Source organism: Micromys minutus (assembly GCF_963924665.1).
Source record: "Micromys minutus genome assembly, chromosome: 24".
Taxonomy (NCBI): Eukaryota; Metazoa; Chordata; class Mammalia; order Rodentia; family Muridae; genus Micromys; species Micromys minutus.
Genome location: NC_137959.1, coordinates 7,279,755 through 7,307,667, shown reverse-complemented (window position 1 = coordinate 7,307,667; position 27,913 = coordinate 7,279,755). Strand labels below are relative to the sequence as shown.

General features: G+C 36.5%; 1 protein-coding gene across 5 annotated transcripts in view; it reads right to left on the bottom strand.

Annotated features, from left to right (window-relative positions):
• INPP4B (inositol polyphosphate-4-phosphatase type II B) overlaps positions 1-27,913 on the bottom strand; it is a 297,538-nt gene that overhangs the window by 105,242 nt on the left and 164,383 nt on the right. For all 5 annotated transcript variants that reach the window (XM_080937277.1, XM_080937279.1, XM_080937276.1 and 2 more), the window contains 2 exons: positions 22,382-22,490; positions 7,696-7,873 (listed from right to left, as the gene is read on the bottom strand). In XM_080937277.1, coding sequence (XP_080793403.1) covers positions 7,696-7,873; positions 22,382-22,490 — 287 coding nt within the window. The remainder of the gene's footprint in view (positions 1-7,695; positions 7,874-22,381; positions 22,491-27,913) is intronic.

The window sequence follows — 27,913 nt, the reverse complement described above, 5'->3', positions numbered from 1 at the left end:
TACCACTTGCAAGCCTAGATGTCTGTGCCCCTCCCCTCATTCTGAGTCCCCATTCAGTTTGATGTCTCAGAACTAAATTTCCTGCAAAAAATACTCATGGAATTATTACAGCTGCAAAAGTTTATTGACCCTTGTCAACATTCAACAGATATATTGGTCACCTTGTAAGAAAACAATGAATGTGAAAAACTCGATATAAAACATTAACAATTGAAAAATACTTTAGAATAAATTATGAAAATTCAGCTAGCTTATATTCGAAAAGCACATGCAATAAGTGTTAGAATGACAATGGAAAATGTAGAATAAATAATAATGAAAAATTAGATACATGGTGTTCTGTCAGATAAAAGACAATGGACTAACATGTTCTTTACATCATTTCTAATAACCTGGATATGCCCGTCAGTGCTAGTTTAATTACTAACAATGTGGATTTACTCCCATTGTGGTTCTCCAACCTTTTTACTTCTTGCTAATCACTTTCTTTTGATTCGATACATTCTTAGCTGGGCTTCTCAGCATCTCTGCTACTACAGCTCTACTTTCTGCGATTCTTGCACGACTACTGTGTAGAATATGGCTATTCATACCAACTAGAACCTTCTACTGTGCTTTGCATCACTTTTCCTCAAACGAGGACCCACAAACTATCGACTTCACTTTTTGAAACTGCACTTGGAAGATAATGCAATGGTGTCATGAAGATGATCTTTCTACAAGCAGAATTGTCCTAAGAAAGCTAAATACAAGGTAATAATAAAATGCTACACAACACCCATAAGAGTTTTGCCTTGGCTTCCTCTGCCCATGGAAACACTTTTCTGTATCATCAGACGCTCTCTGGGCCTCTTGAAACCTGCACACATACAGTCACATTTGGCTTTTTAAAATTTCATTGGCAATATTCACCGGGACTTGGGGACAATGTCTTTTTTTTTCTTGATAAATAAGTAAATAAGAGAAATAGAAGTTAGATGAGTGATGCTCAGAATAGTAGTTTCAGGAAATTATTAGGTCACTTAATACAACCCACAGGCACCCTGTGTCTCTTGTAATGATGGTAATGGTATAAAACTTGGGGGGGGGTTAAAGTCACAGGAATGTTTTTCATCTTGTTACTTAGTAGCTTACATTAAATGCAAAATAAATCAAAACAATAAAGTTGTCTAAATGTTAGAAAGAGGGTAGGTAAAAAAATTTATTCAAAATGTTGGCTTAATGATATAGTGAACAATTATAAAAAATAAACTCTGAACCTAAGAGTAATCTATTTCATATGTTTCAGAATTTTAAAAATGAAAGAAAAAGAGATATATTTTAACCTTATGGCATTTTTGAAGTTCATATTTCCATGTTACCATTCTTCAAGGAAAACAGAATTATCTTAAAGTTTAAAAGCACTAAAATTGACTTTGGGAATGCCTGAAAAATATATCCCAGGTCTCTGAATATTAATATCAAAAGAATGGTGAGGATCTGTTCATTTAAGACTACTCTTTCACTAAAGAACATAACAAATTCAGCAAAACATGATCTTTTCAGAATTTCATTCTCATTAAAAAAATGAGTTCAAGGCAATGTCATCTAGATTACATCTGTAAAATAGAAGTAACTGGTGGTGTGTGTGACAGCTATTTTAATAATCATGTATAAAGCATGAAAAACTCCATTTATTTTTATATTTGATATGCCTTATTTATTTCCAAGTTAAAATACTTTTATATTTCAACATTCACATACCGATTTTTTTTTTTTTTTGCAAAATTACTTAAGGAAAATTATATTGAGCAGCCAAGAGGCCACTGACACTCTGGGCATTAATGTATCATAAACTTAACCTTGAATAACCGTTTAACCATTTTATCAGTTTATACAAAATGACACTTCTGGCCTGGGAATGTTGTAGAGTGCTCTAAACAGTAAAGCTTTCTCTTCTGTATTCCTCTTTTTGGAATGGTTTTTTTCTAAGTTTTCCTTTTGTGTATCATTAACTCCTGGCCATTCTGGACAGTGAAAACAAAACCAGGAACCTTCAGTCACACTCTGAAAGCATTCCTTTCCTCTCGTGATATAACATTTCCACATGGTCTCGGTAATCATCTTTATGACCAAGTCTCTGAGACCCATCTTCACACACATTCTGAATTATCATCAGCAACAATTAAGAGCTACAATATAAGCTTGAAGTAGGATTTTTGCATCTGTTTTGTTTCCTTGTAGTTGTGTTCTAAGATATTCTACCAGATGAGATCATTGCTTTTCAACAAACCCAGAATGCAAATTCCAGGGGCATTTTTCCATGACCTCTTTATGTTAAATTGTTCTGCAGTTTCTTCTACCAAAAACATTCTAGTAATTTTAGAATCAGACTTTTCTTTTACATCCATGTAGATCTTCTTTTTGCAGTACAGTAGACACTCTCAATAGTGCCTTTATGGGGTGATTTACTTTTCAAACACATTCTCCCCCCCACCCCTTTCTATCTCTCTCTCTGTCACTCTCTCTCTCACACACACACACCTTCCCCAGGATACTAGTTAAAAGCCACAAATACTAAAATGTAAACACCAGATCATAATTAAAATGTTTAACAAGATGGCCCAGAAGCATGACTTACATAGTGTAGCCCAATATTGAGCAGGAAGGCAAATATATATAATCACTCTGTCTTTTGTTACAGGGATGACCAACAGAAAGCAGATATCCTTACTTGGTTTCTGTGTTCTAGAAGAATGATCTTACTATCTTCAAAATTGTCTTTCTCTGAGTATGTGTGTGGGTGTGGGTGGACCAGCTTCCTCATTCCCTACCCCCTTCTACATATCTCAAAGCCCATATACAGCTTGAAGAAGCCTATGAAGAGTCATTGCTGAAATTCCCTGAACATTAGGGGGTTGAAGGTGGTTATCCTAAAGGTGTTTTAATGAGGAATTTAGAAATGGTCATAATTTAACAGGGAGTATTTAGTCATATTGATCTGTACAGCCATGATCTCATTTGGTAACTAAGCTAACGTCATATATGGGTATAGAACCTATTTGTTACAGAATTTTTAAAAGTACAAGGTTTGGACCCAGTGCTCCTGTTGATGCCTTTCAAACTTCTGAGTTGATTGAACATAGGAATTAGGGGGGAAATACCAAATTCATGGCTCTTAGTTCAATTGGGGAGCTTCAACTCAGTTTGTTGAACTGAGACATAATCTTAAGCTCCATTTTGTCCTCCATGTTTATATACTTCTAACCACCACCAGCAAACAAACCAGCCTTGTCCTTCCCACCATCCCTTCTGATTGTCAGGAGATAGACTTAGGGATGGTTGAAGTGTGTGAACAATGAGAAAATCCCTCCTAGTACCTACGTAGCCAACATAGTATTCTCTTCAATATTACAGATCACTCTAACTTCTGAAAAACTGGCTTCTGGTACTGGCACTATAGAAAGAAACCTAAAAAAATGAGTTTCAGAATAAAAGGGTTTTCAATTTTCTTTGAACATGATCAGATTACAGTACTATGTGGTTGAGGAGATACTAGGACTATAATTTCTGCCGTACATTGTGAGCTTAGCCTCTAAGCTTTACATTTTAACTACTTTAACCATTGCAGTACTGTGAAACACTCCCATGCTTTGAAGATCTTTGGTTGTAAAAGTTAACAGCCATGTCAATATAGAAATCATCTTACAGAATCGAGTATAATACCATGCAAAATTAAGTGCTCAATGTTTTTTTTTGGGGGGGGGTTGTTTCTTTGTTTTGCTGAGCAGGACAATAATGACTTTCTATAGAATGAATAGAGAGTTGGGCATTTAAAAACCAGTGTGAGTTATATTTCTGATCTGTGTGAAATCTATGCACTATCTCTGTTCTCCTTAACTTGCAATTTGAATTTATTTACATTACACATTGTCTTGAATTCTGTCCATTAAAGAGATTATTTGTATTTTAAGAAAATAAAAATTAATTTTCAGTTTATTCAACTCAACTATTCATGTCATTTGTTAAAATTTTAACTGTTATGTAAAAATTATGCCCTTCTGTATGAAATTATTCAGCTAAATTCAGAGTTTGCTAGATATTAAAATAGTTTGTTATTAAATGGCATCTTTAATATTTTTATGGACAAATAACTTATTACCAAGAGCAACTGTCCATTAGAAGATAAACTACTACAAGGGCTTCAGTGCTACTTCAGTGTATTTGACTGGCACGTGTCAGATTCTAGGTTTAATCCCCCATACCACAAAGAGATATATAAAACATTTTAAATTATAATGTAATCAAACTGAATTTGTATATTCCAGGACAAGAATACACAGTGAGTATTCACTAGTGTGGCGTTCCTCTTACTTTCACCACACATATTCCTTAGTCTATTAGACCAGGGCCATCTTTAAAGTCAGTATAGAGTCTCATGTGCTCAAAGAAGCTTGCAACAGGAATACAACTTGTGTGAGTGTTAACAATCGTTGTTTGACATTTCTCTGTGAGTGTTAACAATTGTTCTTTAACATTTCTCTGTGTCAGTTTATAATGAGCACACTTACAGCACTTGATGAGATTATCAATAGTAAATAATGGAAATGATAATCACTAATTTGTGTAGTTGTTAAAGTTGAGGATATCACTGGAATGGTGCCTTTAATTGATCCTGAAACAAATGCCGCTCTAGTCTGTCATTATCATTAATAATACAACTATTACCATCAAGACTAAGGACTCTCCTGTGGAGAACAGATCTTATCTCATTCATATTTTACTCTGTGCCTCTTGGATCAGGCACAGAGGCAAGGGCACTGTATGGATTCATTTTCTCACACTTCATATATATGTATATATGAAATTTACTTGAATTTATATTTGAACTTTTCAAATATATTTGAAAATATGTTTGAATTGTGTATTTGTTCTTTTTTTTAGAAGAAAAAAAATGAAACCGCACAGCATGGTTTTTGTAGTAGTAGAGATGACATGATCTGAATAAACCCTGCAACTGGTTGAGATTCCTTTCCATTGCAGCCTTCCTAATGGACTCAGAGGCATAACCATTGATCTTTGGGTGCCAGTCCTTACTCAAGAGCAGAACACTACCTCAGACCTAGATTCCAACATCTCTTTTCGCTTTACTCTGGACAGTGTATAACCTTAGTCAGATTATCAATGTTATGGTATTGAGCACTCCTCTACTGTGTGCAGTGGTCAGATGCTCAGTGCTGAGCACCTGGGCAAGTATACATGAGGACAGACAGATGCTAATATTTCCTCATAGTTCATGTGTAGTGTGAATCTCTAGAGCAGCAACGTTAAGAGTTACTCTGTTGTTCATCAGTTTAGAAACAATAAAATTGTGACATGTCAATCCTCAGTTACAGAACTGTGCACATGTAGGTGATAGCACTAAATAAACTAAGGTACTGCTTAGCTTCATCCTAGTGACCTTTACATACTAAGGTCATATTAATGCTTTAAATCAAATTTATAAATTTATTTTTAAATTAGATACTATTGCCAAGTGTAGTGGTACATGTTTTTAATCTCAGCACTCAGGAGGCAAAGACGGAAGGTCTCTGAGTTTAAGGCTGGCCTGGTCTACAGAGTGAGTTCCAGACTGCCAGGGCTGCACGGAGAAACCTTGCTAAAAATAAATGTGTGTGCAATCAATGGGGTGACTTCCGTTCTCTCATCTAAAAGAACTGAAAGAAATTTGGAAACATAAAGCAGAATATTAAATTATATTAAAATGTTATTACACTAAACTTTTCTTCATGCTGAAATCAGGGAGCAAGACTGACTTCTCCCAAAGACCATGCAAAATTGTTGACTGACAAAACTCCTTGAAATTCCAGGCATGGATCCTTAAAAGGCTGTGTGACTTACAAACTTAACTTTAAGAACAATCCTGTTAGTTTCTGGGCTCAAAAGATTTATCAGTGGACAAACCCTGTCTATACCACAGAAAACGTGAGGAAAATGTGGAGCTACGCTGCATTGTCGTCCCCTTTCCTGCAGGGAGCTGAAAATGATGCATGAAATGACACACTCCTGCCCAGTGCACAGGAAGAATGTAAACACCACTCTGCAAATGCACTATTTGCTAAGACTTTCTGCTTAGGTGAACTCAGAAAGGCTGCACCTCCTTCAGTCACCCACCCCCAAGAGAGACAAATCAAGTGAGATTATTCTATTTTACTGTACACAGCTGTCTTTGTAGGTCTTCTGATCCACCCAACTCTAAAGGAGTTTGCCACATTAAAAGTAATTAAAAACATTAATTAAGGTAATGTGCAAAATGTTAATTTTAAATAAATGACCTGACCTGAAGAGCTAGGTCACGTGGGCTTTACTGGTTTCCTACGGATGACTCAAACTTTACCATTCTGTGGCTTTCTAGTTTAGCCAAATTTTAGACCTTTCCTTTGTGAAATGAAGGTAATATGTACCCAACAATTGTGAAGGCTAAACAAACAAACCAGATGGGTTCTGGGGGTCCTTTCCGGACACAAAGTAGCTACTGGTGATGGAAATACATAAAGTATCCAATAAAAATAGTATAATAAATAATCTGTCAATCACATTGCTTCTTTTTATGATATACTTGTCGCAGCATGGAAAGCCACCAGGTTTGAACAGGAAATCCTGGGCCAGGGTTCTTCGTCTTTTATATTTATTAGAACAGTCATTTGACCCATCTGAACAGAAACTATTTTTCAATGAATGCAGATCTTAGTTTTCTCTTATAAGAAGAATCATTTCTATATGAACAGTTTATGGAAAAAATTTTAAAACAGAATTTTTGTTAATAATGGATATAGACCAATAAAAAGCATACACATATATTATTATATCTGAATTCTACAAACATTGTTTTCAGGGACTCAAAGAGCCACAGTGTAAAATTATTCTAGAATTTTTAGACGTGTTTTCTTCTGTCAGGTTCTTTACTGTTTTTTATTTAGAATGCCTCATAAGGGAGTGCAAAAATGTACACATATACATAAGCTTAGGGGAGCTAAGTTCATTAAACTCTAGGATGCTTACTTGTACCATTTAAAATCTGCCCTAATTGGTTTCTTTCCACTTTGGTTCTATGTTTTAGAGTAGTTCTGATTGTCTACTGTGTATGAGGCTCAGGCCTAACCATATTTATTTACTGTAGATGTAGACACACTTTTCAACAGAACAAAGTTCAAGATCTACCATGTTTTTAAACAACAATTAGTAGTTTTTGTAATAGTGATAATTTTTCCCTTAGATAATGTAGAAAACAAAGGGAAGATTGTCCAATGCTACTGGTGGGCTCCACATCCAGGGTCTGCTTCAAATTAAGTGATATCACCATTCAAATGTATAGCTACATCTGAATAAGAATTATGTGATTATCAGATGACAATGACTATGAAATACAATTCACTCAGCTTACTCAGCCAACCCAAACGAAGGAATAAAACTAGCACGGAAAAGAGGAACTGTATATCAAGCCATAGCATTCCATTTCCTACAAGAGAAAGACATAACGCACACAGAACGCTCAAAGGGAATGAAGCCAATTCATTCCGATCCTGTGGTGACCCTTTGAAGTTTACTTTTAACCTGGTCTCTTTTACATTTCCGGATGCCAGAATGGGTGATGCTCAGAAGGCTACACCGGTGGGGATTTTGCTTTCCCCACTGGAGCCAAGCTTTGGATCTTACTTTTTCGGAAAGCAGCTTTAAGGAGCTCTTCAGGTTGTCTGGAGAATGCTGGCTGGCAGAGGTCAGCAGCAGGTCCGCATGAGTTGCTATGAGAGGCTGCAGCTGATTGATGTTACCGAGCACTTCCTTCGCCTTCGCTGTGTTCTCAGGCGAATAGTAAATAAACTGGTAGCCCGTGCTGCAAAGACAAGGACAGCAGCCAGTTACACTAAGCATGGACAGCATCTGCAACCGAACGAACCCCTGATGATCAGAGGCGAAATAAACTCATATTCTATTATTCTTACTTACCAAATAAGAAAAGCAGGAAGACGTATTTGTACAGATTTAAGGCTAGATAATATACATCCAGCCTTCTATCCATCAAAAACAAGATTGTATATGATTATATATGTTAATAATCAGTCTAAAAACACCAGGTCAAATAGTTGAACATGAGCCATCGACCCTTACAATCAACTCAGTTGCAGCATAAACCCTGGCTTGAAGCTCAGTGGGCTGTGAAATCGTTCCACAGCCTTATCATCTCCAGTAGGAAGAGAGAATCAATTATGTAAGAAAGTCTATGAAGTGGTTAAATTCACAGCCAATCTCCTGCAGAGACCGGAACAATGCTGGAGAGGAAGCCAGCATCCCACACTACCTGTATTTTTCTCTATGACAGAGACAAGCCCAACAGAGTAACAAATAGTGCAAACTCAAAAAGGAAGCAGAAAAACAGCTCAACTCCAAGTGGCCAAAGAGGCCCCTTTACTTTAAAGGGGATCAAAGATCGAATCTAAAGCTTTGATGTACTATTTTATCTCCACTCTTGTTCTTAATTCGCTCTTAAGAGAATGAAAACTGGTTATTAATTAGGAATCGTTGACTTTCATAATAAGTATGCAAGAACGGATGGGGAATCTGGTGAGAGGAGAGATTACGTGGGGCCAAGGAATCAGGTGTAGAAAACAGGCTTTGCCTCAGGATGTAAAGCCATGAAATTCAACTAAGAGGCAGAAGAGAAGGAAAAGGAGAGAGTGTCACAGTTGCTACAGCCACAGCCTTGGTGCAGATTTTTCTATACCCTTTTACAGCAATAGTCAAAAAGCTCGTTTTTAAAATGCATTGAAGCCTGTTTTGAGTATCTGTGAAATATTTTCCTTATAGTTACTAGCTAAAATATTTAAGTTCCCAGCATTCCATTTTCATTTTTGGAAATGTGAGATATCACTATAAAGAATTACTATCTAGAAAGCAGTTCTTCCTCTCTTTTATTGGTCCTTCAGTGAGAAATGTTGAAATCTTTTAAAAGATGATGATATTTTGCAATTACATAATATACTCCTCATATTATATGTGTCATTTGCAAAGTAATTATAACCAATGCTTTGATGACCTGAAAGAACAAAGGAGCAACAGTGGTCAGAGACTTGGGCAACTGAGCTACACTGCAGTCTGGAAGTCGAGGGTCCATTCACTCTTTATTCTTGAGCTGCCTTTCCAAGTAGGAATAGTCCACAATGCAATTCTCCAGTCTTCAGGAAATAAAACAGCTCTACATGACTTTTGCAAAGCAAACCATTGCCTAAAGTTATTGATGTGGCACCACAATGGGGTATACTTCTGGATGTCCCACAGATGTGGTTCGAGAGGTGAGGACTCAGTGCACACCACACACAGAAAACATTGTGTGTGATGTTCACTGTGGCCTGCTTTGCTGGTCTTGTTTCCTGGTACCAACATCTGCCTCCTGGGTTTATGGGGACTGATAGCCTCCGTAATGGCTTTGTCCTTAGAAAGCTACAATCCTCAATGGCCCCCATCTCTCTGCTCCCATGACTTCTTTCTCAGTACGTTATTTCTGATTCATCCTGCACATTCTCCTGCTCCGTATCTGTGAAGGCTGCCTCTGCTCCTTCTTGGCTTTTCTGACAGTTCCCTCTGATGTTATTTGTAGATGTTGTCCACATTCCGCTTGTCTTTTTCTCATTTTTGTGCCCTGAATGTTCTTTTAGAATTCTCCACATGATGCCTAATATACACGTTTCTGAGAAATTTTTCTCTTAGATTTTGTTCCTTTTAGATGAGCGTTTGCAAGCATAAAGTGGGCTCTGTACTTGTAACAAATACTCAGGAGGTATTGATACAAATGAACTATCACATCATTGTAGTAGAGACACCTGCTCTTCTTGATTTGGTTTTGAGGTTCCTCTATAGATGCTGGATCATACTTGACAATAAATCTGGTTTAAAAACCAAATCAAAACATGTAAGTTACTCTGAATTTCTTAGCATTATTATCAGGCTACTCCTACAGAGGTTCTTTATGTTCTACCTACATCCCTCTTCCCTTTGATCTTTTCTGTCTGATTAATCATCCTCTTGCCCTGGACCTGTTCAGTCACAGCCTTGGACATAACCCAGAATCCTGCCTCTTGTGGCTCAGTCAGGTCTTCTGTGGGGCTGTTGTAGAGCATCCACTGGTCCCTATTATGTTTTTTTTTTTTAATGATGGGAATTTGGGGAGGCTGAAAGGCTCATTTTTCCACAGGGAAGGTGAATGCTACTGTCCAATATGGCACGGTATTGCATATCTCTGTTGAATGCCTTAATCTTTAAACATACTGTGTATTTTAACAGTTAAGCTTCTTAAATGGGAAGTTCTGAATGTAGTTAAATTATCTAGAAAATTAACTACTTCATATGAGTCTAAGATTTAGGCTGAACCCAAATATTTGGGTTAATAAGCTAAATCAAGAAGAAAATAAGCTAAAATCAGATTTATAGAAATATAAAAGATTTATAGAACATAAAAACAAATTATGGATGCTATAAATTAAAATTGATTTCAAATTATATTTGAAATAAATAAAAAGTGATTCAAAGTATTTATGTAGACTTACATAAAGCTAAATACAATGAGAACATGGATAGATGCTCTTTTACATATTTCATGTACCTTAGTCTATTATAGCTGGTCCATCTTACTGACTCTTCTGTGACAGCAAGTCGCAATCCTGGGAAGCTTGACTTGTGGGAATCAGGTGATATTCTTAAGCATTTACTCTTTTGGTTCGAATGTGGCAGCCATGTGCAGACTTCCTCAGTGCACATCTCTAACCTTAAGTCCATTTGAAACCAAACTTCTGTGGCAGATCCAGCTCAATATGTCAAAAGGAGTCCCCAGGTTGCTCCCCATTCTCAAACAACCAGCTCAGCTGCACCCTTCTGCATTTTACCTAATGACATGGCTGCTAGCTTCTCTTTTTCCCTAGCCTTTGACAGAGAAGCTGCTCTTTCTTTTTAAACAAAGCCAGGATACAACTATACTCACTGAAATAGGGTGTAAGTGCTATCTGGCTATCATCTTCTACTACAAGGGTTATTAAAAAACCCAAGCAAATCAGGCACTACATTTAACTACTGAGAAAATTGTGCTCTGAGACATGGACAATTTTTTTTTTTTTTTACTTCTATTCAGGGAGTGAAAGAGGGAGGTGGAACAGAAAGAGGGAGGAGGAAAAGATTATTATTATTATTTAATTCAAGTCCTTATCCTGAAACCTAAATGTGATATTTCTGTTCTTCCTCCATCCTTCTCAACAAAGGCTTGGTCCATCACTCATCCACAGCACTGTTGGAGCCAGTGGAGGTATGGAAGAATGTGGATCACAGAAGAAGGACAGACAAAAAAGGAAAGAAGAAAAACCCTGGGAGAACAGGCCAAAGACAGGAGTCAATAAATTTAAGAAAAAAATGTGTTCTAAGTAGTAGGCCTCTTTCTGTGTTAGTGTTAATCTCCAAAGGAAACCTCAGGTGATGTTTACTTACATTTTCCAAGTTCATAGAAGTCTCTCTCTCTGTCTCTCTCTCTCTCTCTCTTTCTCTCTCTCTCTCTCTCTCTCTCTCTCTCTCTCTCTCTCTCTCTCTGTGTGTGTGTGTGTGTGTGTGTGTGTGTGTGTGTGTGTTCTGAGTAGATGGAGAGGCATAAACATGCTCTTAGTTCTAAGTGAGAAGAAAGCCATGTGAATAATACATAAAACTTAACACTTCAGTGCACCCTCTAGCCTCACGGGGCTTAACAGCATGCTTTCTGTAATTGCTGAAGGTGCACTCATATGTCTCTGCTTCCCCCTACCTGCTTTTTATTTCCTGCTGGATGTGGGGCTTAGAGAAGAGAGCCAGAAAAAAACAAAAACAAAAACAAAACAAAAAAAAAAACAAGACCTCACTTCTTTGCCTTCTGTGGGTTTCATTTGTGTAATTAAATGACTGACTTACGAGATCTATGCTTAAATTGATATTTGTTTTACAAACTAGCCTTCTACTTGGTAAAAGGAAAGACAATTTCTCTTTGGACTCATGGAAATTTTACATTCCGTGTGTGTTTTGATCAAAGTTTGATTGTAGCACTCATGAACTATCTGATAGCCAGCGCTAATGAAGGAGACAAAACTGTGTTAGCTACTTCACTTCTCCCAGTAAGAAAATTGCTTTGTCTATTCTGATCAGTGTTTCTTACCATCTGATTTAATGTTTAAGCTCTCAGCGGTGATTTCTTAACCATGATGGCCTCTCTTACGTGTAAATGTAATTTCTTCACCCTCTGAAGATCACATAGGAATGTTCTAGGTACAATTATACAGCATTGAAATGAACCATGTCTCACTGTAGTATCTCCCAGGCCCTATTTCTCCTTCTCTCCATGTGTCTTTGCCTTGATTTCTTTGAACATCTAGGTCTGTTAGTTCTATTTTGATGCATTTTGGCTTCTGGTATTTTTACACTTAACACTTCTGCCAAATTGAGATGGAATAACACCCAAACAATGAGTTCTGATTCTCTTCAAATTAAATGATCTCCCCTCTATTCTGAAAATGATCTTTACTAATCAAGGAATGGAGTGAAGTGCAAAATTAAGTCATTCCAAAATATTTGGCATATGTTCCTGTGACTGCAAACAGGCCTAAGACAGCTTAGGTGGGTGTTGGAAATGTCCCAAGATTTGGCTGGAATTTAGTCACCATTTTGTTGACTAAAATTCAATGGATTGTACATTTATAATAGACCATCTGCTATGAAAATTATATTTTGATAAATATTTTTAAAAACAACAAGTATCCTTGGTATATAAAACTGCTAAATACTATCCAGGGATAAAAATATACAAAAATAAAAGGTACATGAACCATTTAATTTTTCCATGTTAATTTAATGTAAAGAGGAAGTCCAATAAAGTAAATAATTTATACTGAAAATTTAACTAAAATCCAAATGTTTCTCTATCACTATAATAAATAATAATCGAGCCTAACCTTTATGGGTCTCATATGCTTTCATTGGTTATATAATTTTATTTCCACAACTCTACTGAAGCAAAACTATTAGAACAAGTTTTCTACAGAAAATACTATTATATTATCTAGACATAAAAGATGGAGGCTAGGTGGAGCTCTGCCTGGGTCACACAGCTAGCACAACTTGAATTCCTAACTATGTTTGCCTATCTCTTGAGCATCTCACAATTTTGTTGAGTCACTTCAGATTTTAAAAAAAAAGCTATATGTAATATGGATATGATCTATAATTCAATGATGTCATGACAGGTACAGACTATAAAAATTAAAATTATGTCTCTTATTTTCTAATTAAAACTATTCATTAGTAAAGAGTATGATTCTAGCTTGTAATTCAGATCAGTCTAAAGAATTTGGGAATTATAGGATGCTAAATGAAATCAAGAAATATTTAAAGACTGCTTCTTGGCCAAGGAATTGAGAAAAGCAACTGGTCATATCGAGTAGCTATTTGCCAAGAGACTACATGTGATTCCTACTTAATAAATGCCATACAAGGGCTGGACACATCATATTTTTTTAAAAGGAAACTTTCTTTTAGGTGGAGGGGGTGTGTGATTTTCCTATAAAAAAATTTTCAATGCTGGACTCTTAATTCTGAGTGTTCTCTAATACTCTGAGCATGCGAACAGTGTGAGAACTTTCTCACTAAACACTCTAGCTCCTGATGGTCACCTCATACCACATAGTTTCATTTCCCTAGGTAGAACTTAGTTAGTAATATTTTATTTCTGCAAGGCTTTGTGCTTGTTGGAAATAAAGCTCACAGAAGGTTTTTATAATACACACACACACACACACACACACACACACATACATGCACGCACTCACACAGGCACCTAGAACGGGTCTTGCAGGTGGTTGTGAGCCACTCTATGTGGTAGAGAGAGCCAAATATGTCTCCTCCATAAGAGCATCAGATGTTGAGCCCCAGCCCCCTCCCCAGATAACATTTTTAAGATCTGGAATACACAGTTTTGAGATGTGGTAAATAATTTTGTTTTTCTACTTTTGCAATGATGATGGCTGAGATAGATTAGTGAGGAGTTGCTAATAATATTCTGGAAATCTCTGTTCCTTACAGGATTCATTTGCTTCATACATGTTGACATGACATAATATGTCACAGTTTCAAGTATTATTTTACTTTATGGAAAACAAGCCCACTATAGACTCTACTCACCGTGTTTCAAAATGAGCAAAAGAAAATGTTTTCTGATGATTTGTTTACTGATACTATATTCTAACAAACTGCTATCTTTTGACGTTTTCTTTTAGATCCTTCCTTCTCTTTCTTTGTGTCTTGATCACACACACACACACACAAACATATATATATATGCAAATATATAATATACTAAAACCTACAATTTTCATACTTTAATGTTAAATTAAGACACTGAGTTGTAAAATAAAACCATCTGAATTATCTTTCTGAGTAAACTGTGACTCATTTACTTAATATGTCATTTCTCAAAAATGTAAGGTTTTTAATTTATGATTTCCAGCAATTCAACTACAGCAGCAATGTGGTAAATCAATCAGCATTAGCCATACATCTACATTGCAAATGAAGAAACCCAAGGATGAACGGCTTCCTGAAATCTCACAATTCAAACCCTTCATGGTTTGTTATTTTCACACACTGTGACTTTGACAAACTTAGTGTCAAATCTTCTAGAGTTGTTTACATATTATCATTTATGAATGTGTAAACCTTTAACAATTTCACTTCTCAAAACTTTGAAGTGTCACCAAGTGCTGTGTGCCCAAACAACAGCATGCAGTTGGTTTCCCAGGCTACTGGGATTTATTGGAGTGTGTCTCCAGCTTGCAAGCGTTAAATAGAAAAATGGGCAAGGAAATTATTAATTGTCAGTGATTAAGTTGGCTAGCTTTTACAACAACTATCATCTTTCTTTTTTCAGGATACATAAATGTGTGCTTTCCTTCATAGTGAGTTGGGAGTAAGAGCAGCACTCTAAGACATGCATGAGGCCGCTTTCAGGCCCAGCAGACATTGTCTGTAAGTGTCTATAAGGTATAGTCTTCAGGTATGCAGTTTTCATTTTGACTCCTGATTCCACCAAATGTCCTTACCTTTGTCACTTCATTGAGTCCCATCAGTCACCGCAGGAAGAGTGACTTGCTTTATAGGAAATCCTTTTACTTCATGTATACACTCCTTCATTATTCTTGGTAGCATGCCAAACCCCTGCCAAGCTAGTTCCTGGGGAATTGGAGTGTACCAGATAACATGGTCCACACATTCAGATCAGGCCCTGTCTATAAGGATGTTTACACTGCAGGAATAAAGCAGATACCTTGATTACAGAATCAAATCAGACGAGGCTTCTCAGTAGTGCCCAGTCTTAAGCTCAAATCTGTAGCAGTAAATAGTTAAGCAGTTCTATGATCCCGACAGGTCACGCGTCTCCTCTGCAAATCACAAATGAAACACACACACACAAACACAAACACAAACACACACAAACATGCCCGTGTAATTTTGAAATGTCTTCCTAGCTCAATGGCTGGACATTTCCAAACCTCCCAGCAGCTAGCACACACTCCTTTCTGGATTCCTGGCTTAACACCTTCTAAATCTTTATTTTATCTTTGCTGCCCCGTTACCTTCTGGGCCACCCCCACCCACAGGGCTGCTTTCTCTTTACACCTACATTGCTGGGTGTTTTCGCTCATGCAGTTCTTAAATCTGATCTCTCTGTCTCTAAATCATGGCGATTCTCCTTTCTCTCTTCCCCTTGGTCCCTTGCCTGGGCAATACAAGAGTCCCAGCTCTGTTATCTCTGCCCAGCCAGTGGCTGTATGACAATTTTTTATTACCAATCAAAGCCAACTGGGGGTAGTGACCCTTAGCATCTGGAAGCCGATTTGGGGAGCCAACTTAAGACAAAGCATAAGAACCGTTTGCCAACAGAGATCTGTGGCAGCAAGTTTAAAGGTTCACTCTGGCTCACTATAGAGAGATGTGGGAGAGAGGACTGGAAGGGTTAACTGAGAGAGATGACGCTGAAAAGCAAACACAGTAGCATTACATGTGAAAAAGAATTCCTGTGTTACGACTCTGATGTCAAATGTACTCCAATATGCTGGCGTGTGTGGAATTCTGGGTCCCAGCTTGTAGTCTTATTATGGAATGTTCTAAACTTTGCAGGAAGGGAAAGTACGTCAGGGGTAGACAAATGCCTGTGGATATTATAGCAAATCTTCATATCCTACCCTTCAATCTTCCTGTCCATCTCACGTGAATAACCTTCTTCCTACCCTAGGCTCAGAAGTAAGGAATCTAAGTAATATGAATGGAACTTTGAGGAATCATGGGCCTCAATAAATCTCATCCCCTTTTAAGTTGTTCAAACCAGGACTTCTAACTTAGACATCAGACAACTGCCTAACACACTTTTCTGAAATTTTTATTTTTATGGTTTCTGCTATCTATGGTCTACTATAGTCTAAATGGATAATCACAAAATAAACAGCTTGTATAATTTTAAAGTTACACAACCTTCTTAAGAGTAGGATGAAATCTTGGACCATTTTTCCCTGCTTCTGATGGCCTGCTCCATCTCTCTGTGCAGAGTATCCCTGCTGAAGATGCTACCTGATCACGGTCCCTTCCTAGCTAACTGCTTATCAGCTCAATGCTCAGGATATCTTTGATATTCTGATCAAGTAAATTTTGGTTTTCTGAATAATAATCACATTGTTCAGAAATGGCTACTGCTGGCTATCATATTGTAGTATGTTACTAGGATTCTATTATTATTATATTCTATTATATTATTGGTTATTATTACTCTTCAGTTCTCTGTTTATATGCTCAGCCTTATCATGGATGTCTGTGCATGTGTGGAACAGACTTCAGCTAATCCTGCTGAATTTCAGGATGTAGCTAGCTGAAGGACACAGTGACACTAATGAATGATACAGACCTCAGTTCTGACCTCCATGTAAGAAGTAGCCCAACTGTTTACAACTATTAAGTCATGAGATTATATTTGCCTTTTGGAAATGTCATTACAGACAAAGTGAACCAAATGGTAGGCTCAGTGCCAGCCAAGAAGGAAGAAGGGCTAATTAAGCTGCTTGGCAGAGGAACACCTAGAAGATGTTGCCCTGTGGGTCAGGATTATCTTAACCCATAACTCATTACCGAAATGAAAGACCTCCAAAGATGTTAGAAAGCATAACTGATATTCAATCATTTAAGATGCAACCCCTGGGAATAAGGATGCTAAGGATGTGCTGACTTCTAAGTGGAAAATCTGAGTGGATGATCATGGAGTTTGGGGGAGATTTTGTTCATTACTTTACTCGCATTAGGAAAAAAGTACTTGGGAGAAGAAAGATTAAAGTCAGTGGAGAGAGAGGTGATTTTAAATGGCCACCTTGAGGGTATGAGTAAACTGAGCCTACCTATGAGTATTTACAGATACACACACATATGCATGCACACACCTATGCATAAATGCACACACATGCACACATGCATGCAAACACGTGCATACACACATATACATGCACACCTGTGTACACACACACACACACACACACACTGATTTTACCAGTCAGTCCTTCTTCCCAACCGTGACTAAACATGAGGATAGTGTCTGACGCCCAGTGCTTGAGATTTAGTAGTAAACTGAGTATTTATGCAAATTAATGATTTCTCAAAATGCAATGTAATATCTCTGACATGAACACTTCTGTTATACAAAAACTTATTACTAAAAATATAAATTTCTACAGTTTTATGAATAAAATATATTTTAGGAGTACAAGTAATTATAAAAATAATTAGATACCATTTAAGCCTGTGCTATATTTATTAATCTTGCTATGTCCAATCAATAAAATACAAGTTGTATTTTTAAGGGTATAGAATTTGGACCTGTAGAGATGGCTCAATTGGTCAAGTACGTTCTGTACATGCATGAAACTTGAATTCAAATCTCCAGCACATACTTAAAAAGCTTGCGCTCTCTCTCTCTCTCTCTCTCTCTCTCTCTCTTTCTCTCTCTCTCCCTCCCTCCCTCCCTTTCTCCCTCTCCCTCTCCCTCTCTCTCCCTCTCTTTCTCCCTCTCCCTCTCCCCCCCCCCGTGTGTGTGTGTGTGTGTGTGTGTGTTCAGCCCAGATATAGAAGCCTCATGACAATCTCAGTTAAACCAAAACAATGAGCTCCAGGTTCAGTGAGATACTGTTGCCACATAAAATGAGGTAATTAAGGAAGACATCAGAATACCATTTCTGGTCTTCATCCCCACATGCATGCACACATGCATGAGTATGTGCATACATGAAACATGCACAAAAGAATGACATTCAAATATGAGTTAAGGAGTTTATAAACCATAACAATAGCTTATATTTATAAATTTTACCATATACCAGGAACAATCATAAGTATTATTGAAGGTTTTCAAGAATGCCACTGGGTAATAAATACAATTTCCACCTCATAAATTAGAAAATGAATGTATTGAAAGATGGGGTAATTTCATTAATGCCACAAGGCAATTAAATGCTTAGAATACAAATTTGAGCAGAGAGTAATATCTACGAACTACCTATAAGACAAAAATTTCTACTTGCACATGAATAAAGGCAGAAATGTTCAATAGAACTACAAGACAGTCAGTACCATTACACTCAGTGACTTGAAGTTTTATACATTGACATGGTTTTTACACATATAAAATAATTTATGGAAGAACACTACACTGGTTCATTCTGGCTACGAAGTCTGAGGCATTTAGGCCCTCAACTCTATGTTTCTTCAGTCAGTGAATGTACATGTTACAAGAAAATGTAATGCAGAAATAAAATAGGCATTGAGTAAAGGAGGAAATCACATTTAAAATTCATTTATGGCCATGTGAAAATTAGTGAACCCTCTTCTACTCACTTATACCACAATCAGTTTGTGTTCTGCAAGCCCTGCCCTTCAGTTTGCACAAACACCACACCTTGGCGAAAGTATTTACTCAGAGTATCCCATCACCTGCCTATCTCAAGTTGTAAGTAAAAATACAGCGCTTTTCTTCGGAAGCACTCGGCGTCACGCACATTAAGACTGTAAGAGGATATATACAGGTCAGCGCCCCTGGAGCAGAAGCACACATGTGCAGCTTTGGCCTAAGGAGTTTTCTATTTGCTAAACTATAATGGAACTTCAAGCTAGAAGTAGCAAATGAGAACCAACTTACAATGACAAGAAAATAGACCCTTAAAAAATCAAATTATAATCAACACAAAAATTAAATTACTGTCTCCTTCAAAATGACATATTCCAGCAACTGCATTTAGTTGAAAGGGACACAAAGGACGTGGCATTGGCTTTTCATTGGTCTTACTTCCTCCGTGCCTATGTGATTTCATTAAACCACTTAAAAAGAAGGTTTTTAATGGAATACATTCTTTCTGAAAGCAGAAACAAAAGCTGTTCTTGAAATGAATGACATGAATTGGAACTATTGGACTTGACTTTTAAAACAAGTTAGTTTGGTATTTTGGACAAAACTCTCAACGAAACAAAAAAAAAAAAAAAAAGACATACATTGTTTTAAAAAAGGAAAGGCCTTCACCCTCCAATGAAACAAGAGTTTCATAACTCTCCTAGCAAGCCGCTGGGGGCATTATGGAGGAAAGGTAAAGACTGTAAGAGCCAGAGGTTCTTCTGGAAAGAACAGGACTGGTGGCCCCATGAGCTGACACCTACTGTGCCTACTAGATCAGAAGAGTCAATATCCCAGTAAGTGAGGAGTAACCGCACAGAAGCACCCGCCCCTAGCTGAGGAGCTGTTGATGGCTAATGGGGAAGGATTCTACTATCAGCTTAGTCTGGACGGTATCAAGTTGACAGTTACTATCAGGCAGTATGGCTGAGCAGGTAAACACAGAGCAATACAATGGCAGAGGCTGTCTCCCAAGCTGTGCTGAAAACACCCATCTTTAACTATGTAGCAAAACAAAAAGAGCTACAAGAGTTCCATCATTTAAGGTGATTCTCTGCCTACCTTGCTAAATGCAGACTTATGCTCATTTTATATACTGAAATGTACTCCCTTGCATTAGTTTTCACCAAAAAGACAGTATTTGTTGATTTAAAAAAAAATGAGGACCATATTGGAACAGCGTATCTGTTCTTTGGATGCCTAGCTTGCTCAGGCTGACTCTCAGTAGCTCTGTAGCATTTTCTTTTCTTTTCTTTTTTTCCTTTCTTTTGGAAATAACAACTCTCTAGCTTCTGCATATCACGATAAATCAATCTACACAAAGCACAGTAGTCCTAATAAGAATTCAAGGGGCAGAAGAAAAACAGTGAATTGGTTTTGGGCCTCAGGAGGTAGAAGGTAAAATGACAATGACTCTCTTTTGTACTCTCTTCTGCCTATTAGATGCTGTTATTTGAGTTTCAGAGAAAGCCTCAGAGCAGAACAATACTAACAGCAGCAATAAAAATAGCAATAATAAAGGACACCAAAAGAAAGCAAAAAAAAAAAAAAAAAAAAAAAAAAATGGCGAGATTGGTATTCCAGTGAATCTTTCATCTTTGCTTCACATAAGTCCATGCTGCAGATAAATGCACAGGCCATGGCCCTTCCATCACAGGATGGTCCAGAAGGTAGAGGTCAATGAGAAACAGATCTCAACAGTAGGCCTGTGGCCTGAAACCTATCTTCCAATCACACTTTAATATACACAGAGCATCCCTTCTTGACTGAAGTGTGGTTTACACAGACTCCCAACTCGCCTGCAGGAAATAAATTCCTTCCCTGAAGGGCCTATCACTGGAACTCTGACTTCTACTTCCCCAAATCCCCCAAAAAACAGAACTATTTTCTATAGCAGAAAAATCTAGTGGCAGTGCATCCTGGAGAAGAGAAGAGTACTTTCATATGATTACAATGATAGGTACTCTAAACTTCATCTATGAACAGTAAACAAAAGTGAGAAAAGTGTGAACAATGACTACAGCCGAAATCATAGTTATGTCAGATCTGTAGTTTATGGAAGAAGGAGAAGAAGGAGGAAGGGAAGGAGAGTAGAAGAAGGGGAGGAGAAGAAAGGTGGAGGAGGGGATGGAGGAAGAGGAGGAAGTAGAGAAAGAGGAGCTGAAGGAGGATAAAGAGAATAAAAAGACCAAAACGACCAAGAAAACAAGAAGAAGAAAAAGAAGAGGAGGAGTAGAAGGAGAAGAGAAGAAGATGATGATGAAAAAGAAGATGATGGTGAAGATGATGAAGAAGAAGGAAAAAGAAGGAGAAGAAGAGGAAGAGGAAGGGGAAAAGGAAGAAACACATATGTATTAGAGATACAGTAATTTAATTCTAGAATACTTTTCTTCTAAAACATCTGGGTATTGTGGAAATTGATGACATTTTGACAAATGTGCTCACATGGTTAAATGTTCATGGTCTGTCACTCTTTTAGAGTGTCTAATACTTTATAAAGCCATCTGTCACTTAATGATAACTGTCCCACTGAAGCATTCAATTTGGGGATTTCTAATAAAAGAAAAAAAACAACTGTTTGTGACAAAAAATAACTGCTCTTAACCCGGTATTCTTTCCTTTTTACAGCTTGTGTGATGTAGTCATGGCCAGAGAAAATTACAATGTAATTTCTCCTGAAAGTGGGAAGAGAGGAAGCAGGAGTACTGAGGAAGACACTTCACTAAGCAGCATTTAAACAAGGTTAATAAGCAACAGTGCAGGAATAGTAATCTAAAATTGTTAAGAGATAATGCACTGGTTGTGTGTTAGTTGTTCATAAGTAACCAAGTTTCATCGGTTAGTTTAATTATCTCATGGACAGCTCTTCTTTCCAATGCTGCAGTTAAAGGATAGGGACGTGTTTGTTGTGCATCGGTCCAAGGAAGTAATCACTAACAGGGTCATCATTTAAAAGTACAACTAAAGATGAAAAAGATTTAAAAGAAAGATCTGTGTTCTTCACTAAGCATCATTATCTCTGTGGTTACACTGGGTCAAGAGTCTAGATAAATAACTGCTCAGTATTTTTTCCCACTGAGCAAGAGTGATACCAAAGTGTCCCACAGAGTAGCACAGCTTTCAGATCAGTGTTCTGCCCCATAGCTCCCAGAAAGCCTAATCATGCATTTTGTTTGTTCTAGTCTATTCTCAAGTAATTTAAGAAATTCTCCAGGATAAAATAAATTTAATTTACCTGATGGGTGAAAATGCTAAAATAAAACATTCTTTGTGATGGACTGATCTCCAAAATTTTAACTTTGTCTATAGATTTATTCAGAAAAAAATAATGTCATCAATGAAATATGTTTTCTTTCTGACTTTACTTACTTCCTTCTCTCTGCCTCAAATCTATGGAGTAGTTTTCGAAGACCGCCATTTTTGAATCCCTGAAAATGGGCAGCTGGGGCCCCCACAGTGATGACGTCATAGAGAGCATCTGGAATGAAAACAAGGAGAAGAACACTTAGCAAACATTTGTCTCCTGCACACATCGCACACTAGAGTTTCCTTACTGCGGAAAGTTTGAGAAATTGTTCCATTTCAATTTGTATGAATAACTCTGTGTATGACTAACTCTGAACTCTCATCTCAAGGGGGCAGGAAGAACAAATCAATCTTTCTAAAAGCCACCTGTGCACATCAAAAAGTTATATTTTCAAGATTTATGACTGCATTTTAATTATATGCTACAGTGCAGAACAGCATGTCCTCTTCTCCACCCAACTACTGAGATAACATGTTAATTGGTCTTTTGTGTGTTTTACTTTATTGAGTTTTGCATCATTTAATTTGCAATCATATTGAAATTCAACAATAATGAACAGTTTCTCAACCAAAGCTTATAGAGACAAGAACCAAAAATATTAATTTATTTTTGCTCAAGGGCAGAACAGTACTAGCACATTCAAAACAAAATTTATTCAGTCGTTTTCTGATTATCAATTCTAAAATTTACACAGTTTTGAATACATACATTTGTAATTTATTATAAAACATGGAAAGAATGCAAAAGATCTCAATTTATGTTTCCAACAAGATATTTTGCTCTTTATAACAAAAATCCATACATTTAAATTGAAACTAAATCTTTTGATCCTGAACATTATGGTGTCAAAGCATGCCATCATTTTTATATTCAAATGGAAGATATCCATGTAAGAAAGGGAGAGTGAATGTTCGCTGGTTAAAATACATTTATGTTGAGCAATCTAATTTAATAGAAGATGTTTCTCAAATTGATTTTGATATTGACATATTGGTTGTTTCTAAGATATGGCTTACTGAGGAAGCATAAATTGTTTTATTAGCCTCAGGTAAACATCATTGTTTCATGAAAATTACATAGTCTACATCCATTTGAATTATTATTGTTTTAAATTAGAACATCTCCACTTTGAAAATAGAAGGTTAAAAGAAATAAAATACAAGTAGCAATGTGACCCAACAACAAGTTAATACAACATGGGTTTGACAATAAATCAATGAACTTTAAGAATAATTACAGTGTAGTAATAATTTTTAACTCTTTAAAAGTCACTAATAAATTGAATTATACCGTTTTAAGATAGTAGAATATGTGTTTTATAAGAAATGCAATTATATTTTACCCCAGAGAGTTTTTAGAAAATAACCCTCATCCCAAGGATTCATTTTCATTATACCAAAAGGTTCTGTGGGAAAAAAGCAACCAAAGGTTCTACTCTATGTGAGATTTATAAACCACAATGACCATGGGAATAATTACCAAGGATAGACTAGAAATTATAGCTGTAACTTTCACACATATAACAGCAGTTATACCTGGGCCATAGCTAACAACTGTCTAATTTGACTGTAGCCCCGCAGAACAGGGTATTTCATGCCTAGCACAGAAAATCTAACCAACTACCCATGGTAGTAAGGATTGGAGAGGAGAAGCCACTACTGCCAGTTTAATTGTCCTAATCAATATAATCTCTAATTACATTCTTAAAATGCATCCTTTAACTCCAGAGAAGGGCAGCTCTCACCTCTCTCCTTTTCATTGATGGAGACCATTATAGAAAGCCACAACAGTCAATACAAAGAATAACTGTTGTTTTGATTAGAAAACAAAATGCAACACTTAGCTCTAAGAATTAGGTGTGCTCTGTTCTACTTTAATGTCATGTTTTATCATTTCTGTAAATGGATAAAATTGGAAAACATATGTACACTTATTAACTACTGCATATAGTCTTTTTTACTGACTCATCTGTCAATTATAGACCAAGAACAACAACAAAAATTGAGTCACAGTGCTATCTTTGACTTCAAATTTAGAAGTACAAAACTGAGTCTATTGTTCCTCTACATTTTAAAATTTATTTGTTACCTCTTACACTGGTGTTAAGAAACTGTCCCCTAATTATTAGCATATCTCCATATGTGTTCAATCCCCCTATGCAAATGAATTAGATTTGTGGGTTGCCCACATCATTGTTGGAAACACGTTTATCCAAAAGTTGTAGTGTTTACACTACACAGTCTTCCCCAATATTAATTAACATCCTCTTTGTTCCATTAACTTAAAGAAATTATCAGCTTGAGTATTTTACATATCATTTATCATTATTTTTTACAAGAAATTAAAAGGAAATTAAAAACAAAAGATGGTAGAGTGTATGAAATTCTAGGGAAGATTTACGTATTTTTAAAAAGCAATTTATGTTTGTTCTTGAAGATAAAATGCCAGGAGACAAAACAAACAAAGGAAAAGAGCACACCAATTGGCTGTCCAATACCAAATGTTTACCCTGAAAGCATACAGGTCACATTACATGGCCTAAGCAGGTTGTAAATATATATCTAGGAATAAATACACAAATATGTGGAACAACAACTAAAAAGAGGCCATACATCTGCATCTAAATGATAGTGAGTGGCAGTGTATTAGAGGAGCTGGGGGAAGACAGGAAACGAGAAATGATAAAGGATGAATCTCAACTTCAAATAGCAAACAAAACAAACAAACAAAAAACAGGATAGCTAAGCAACCATGAACAACAAAACAATTTCTGGAGGAATAACTATCTCTAGTTTTAGGCTGTATTACCGAGCTATATTTTAAAAGAAAAATCATGGTTTTGGGATAAAAACAGAAACATTGAACAATGGAATCAAATTGAAGTCCCAAACATAAATCCATACACCTGTGAACACCTGATTTTGACAAAGAAGCCAGAAATACATACTAGAAAGAAGAAATCATCTTTATCAAATGGTGCTGGTCAAACTTAATGTCTGCCTGTAGAAGAATGCAAATGCATCCGTATTTGTCACCCTGAACAAAATTCAAATCCAAGTGGATCAAAGTTCTCAACATAGAAAAGACATGCTAACCCTGACAGACAGAATGAGGAACAACCCTGAGCACATTGGCACAGGAGAGAACATCCTGAACAGAACACAATGATAGCATAGACACATGAATCAACAATTAATTCAATGTGACCTAATGAAATGGAAAAGCTTCTGTATGACAAAGGAAACCATCAATCAGATGAAGTAGCATCCTACAAAATTGAAAAGGACTTTTATTCACTCCACATCCAATAGAGATCTAATATCCAAAATATATTTTAAAAAAAATCAAGAAACTAGACATAAAAATAAGATAATACAATTAAAATACAGTGTACAGATTTAAACAGGTAATTCTCAGTAAAGGAATCTCAAATGGCTAAGAAACAAAGAAATGAATACAGCTCTAACCATCAAGGAAATGTTAATAGAAGCTACTTTAAGATGCCATCTTAAACTGTCAGAATGGCTAAGATTAGAAAGTGACACGTAACAGCTCATGCAGGTGACAATGTGGAGCAAGGGGAACACTCCTCCATTGCTTGTGAGAAAGCAAATCTGTAGAGTCCCTATGAAAATCAATGTGGTGATTCCTCAGAAAATTGGGGTTGATCTACCTCAAGACCATCTGTATCACTCCTTGGCATAAACCCAAAGGATGCTCCAACCTACCATGAGGACAATTACTCAAGCAGCTTAACTCTGTCTATTGGAGCTTTCTTCATAATAACCAGAAACAGGAACAACCTCGCTATCCTACAACAGAAGAGCGGATAAAGAAACCCTGGTACATTTACACAGTGGAGCAGTACTCAGATGTTAAAAATGACATCAAGGAATGTGCAGGCAAATGGATGGAAATGAAAAAAAAAAAAAAAAAAAAGGAATCATACTGAGATAACCAGGACCCAAGAAGACCAATGTGGTATTTATTCACTTACATATAGATAATCAACCTACAGTCACAGACCCAGAGGTGTCAGGTAAAGAGGAGGGCTCTGGGGGATTCATAGATCTTCCTGGGAAGGGAAAATAGGAAATATTTTGTGGTGGACTCTGGGAAGGTTTGGGCAGGAGTGGGAGGGGTCGGTGTTGGGAGAGGAAGGAAATGAGAGCGCAGAGAGAGATAGCTGGAATTGGGGAGCATATGACGGCCGTGTGAAAATGGTTCAGGAAAAAAATCTCACATATAAAAATGTTTAAAATAATTTAAAAAACAAGCTAGGAAGAGCTAGAAGAAACCCTCGGTCCATTTCTGACTTCTACGTGCTCACACAGTGTACACTTCACAAAAAAACTTTAATGTTCACATTAAATGGTTGCATCAGTAATTATAAATTAAAAAGGAAACACAATTCAGAACTAAATTTTAAATTTTATTTTTTAAATTAAAAAAACAGAGCATAACCAATATAACCTAATTATAAAACTCTAAATATCATTAGATATATTTTAAAGAGAAAAATGACGTTTAAGCCTCATCCACCTTCTACCTTCATAGACACATTCGAGATCATTCCACTGCAGAAATGTAGGGCTTTTCTAAATTCTACAACAGTCTCTCTCTCATTTTCCCATGTTGCTACTCACCTATAGATTTGCATTGGTACAAAGAAGTCTTGTACAAGAACACCTAATGCTGGTGTTCTTGTTTCATGAGATCGAATAAAGCATGACATTGAGGAAGGTCTCACTCTGGCCAGGCATGTCGGCCTAGAGCTCTGTTGGTTCTGCAGCTATGTTGGTTCAGAAACCATGGATCATTATGAATCCATTTTATGTTCACAGGTTTTGATGATAAACGTTTTTCTGTTTCTTATTTTAAATAGGTACTTGAAGTTTTAAAAAAAAAATTATTGGATCATTTCTTTAGTAGCACTAAAGAACAAACTTGAAAATATCTATTGAATCTTTTTTCCCCAAATAAAGGTGGATTTCAATACCAGTTAATGGCTTTGTTCTACAGTTACGACTGTGACTATGTGAACCTTGTCTCATGATCTGAAATAACAGTACATAGTACACAGTGTACAATTCTTAACTTAAATTCAGAGAAAGTCTGTCAAATTCAAAGTAGATCACTCTTAAACTAAACAGTATTTTCTATGAAACTTACTTTTTAAATTTTAATCAAAGAGAGTCTTACTTAGAATTTTGTAATACTCATTGAGAAAAAACAATCCCTGATAAATATTAGGACAACCAGGTTTCTCTCTTTGGATCCCAGAGCCTTGAATTTCACTTGCAATTACTACAAAATAGTAGATTGATCTGTGTGGGTGCTTAATTTCCTTGTTTCTAAATAATGAAGAAAAATGTCTGGCTAAAGAACCACATTTATTCTTAGCCATACTCCTTTAAAATTAGAATTAACAGTGATTGATTGTTTTTCTTTAGGCAAGAACAGACAGAATAGTAAGACCATAATCGCTCATATAACTAAATCTAAAGTGAAAGGAAACAATTTTATAGCTAGAAATTGTACTGTTATTTTAAATTTTTATTTTATCCCATCCTTTGTGTATCTTCATAATTTTA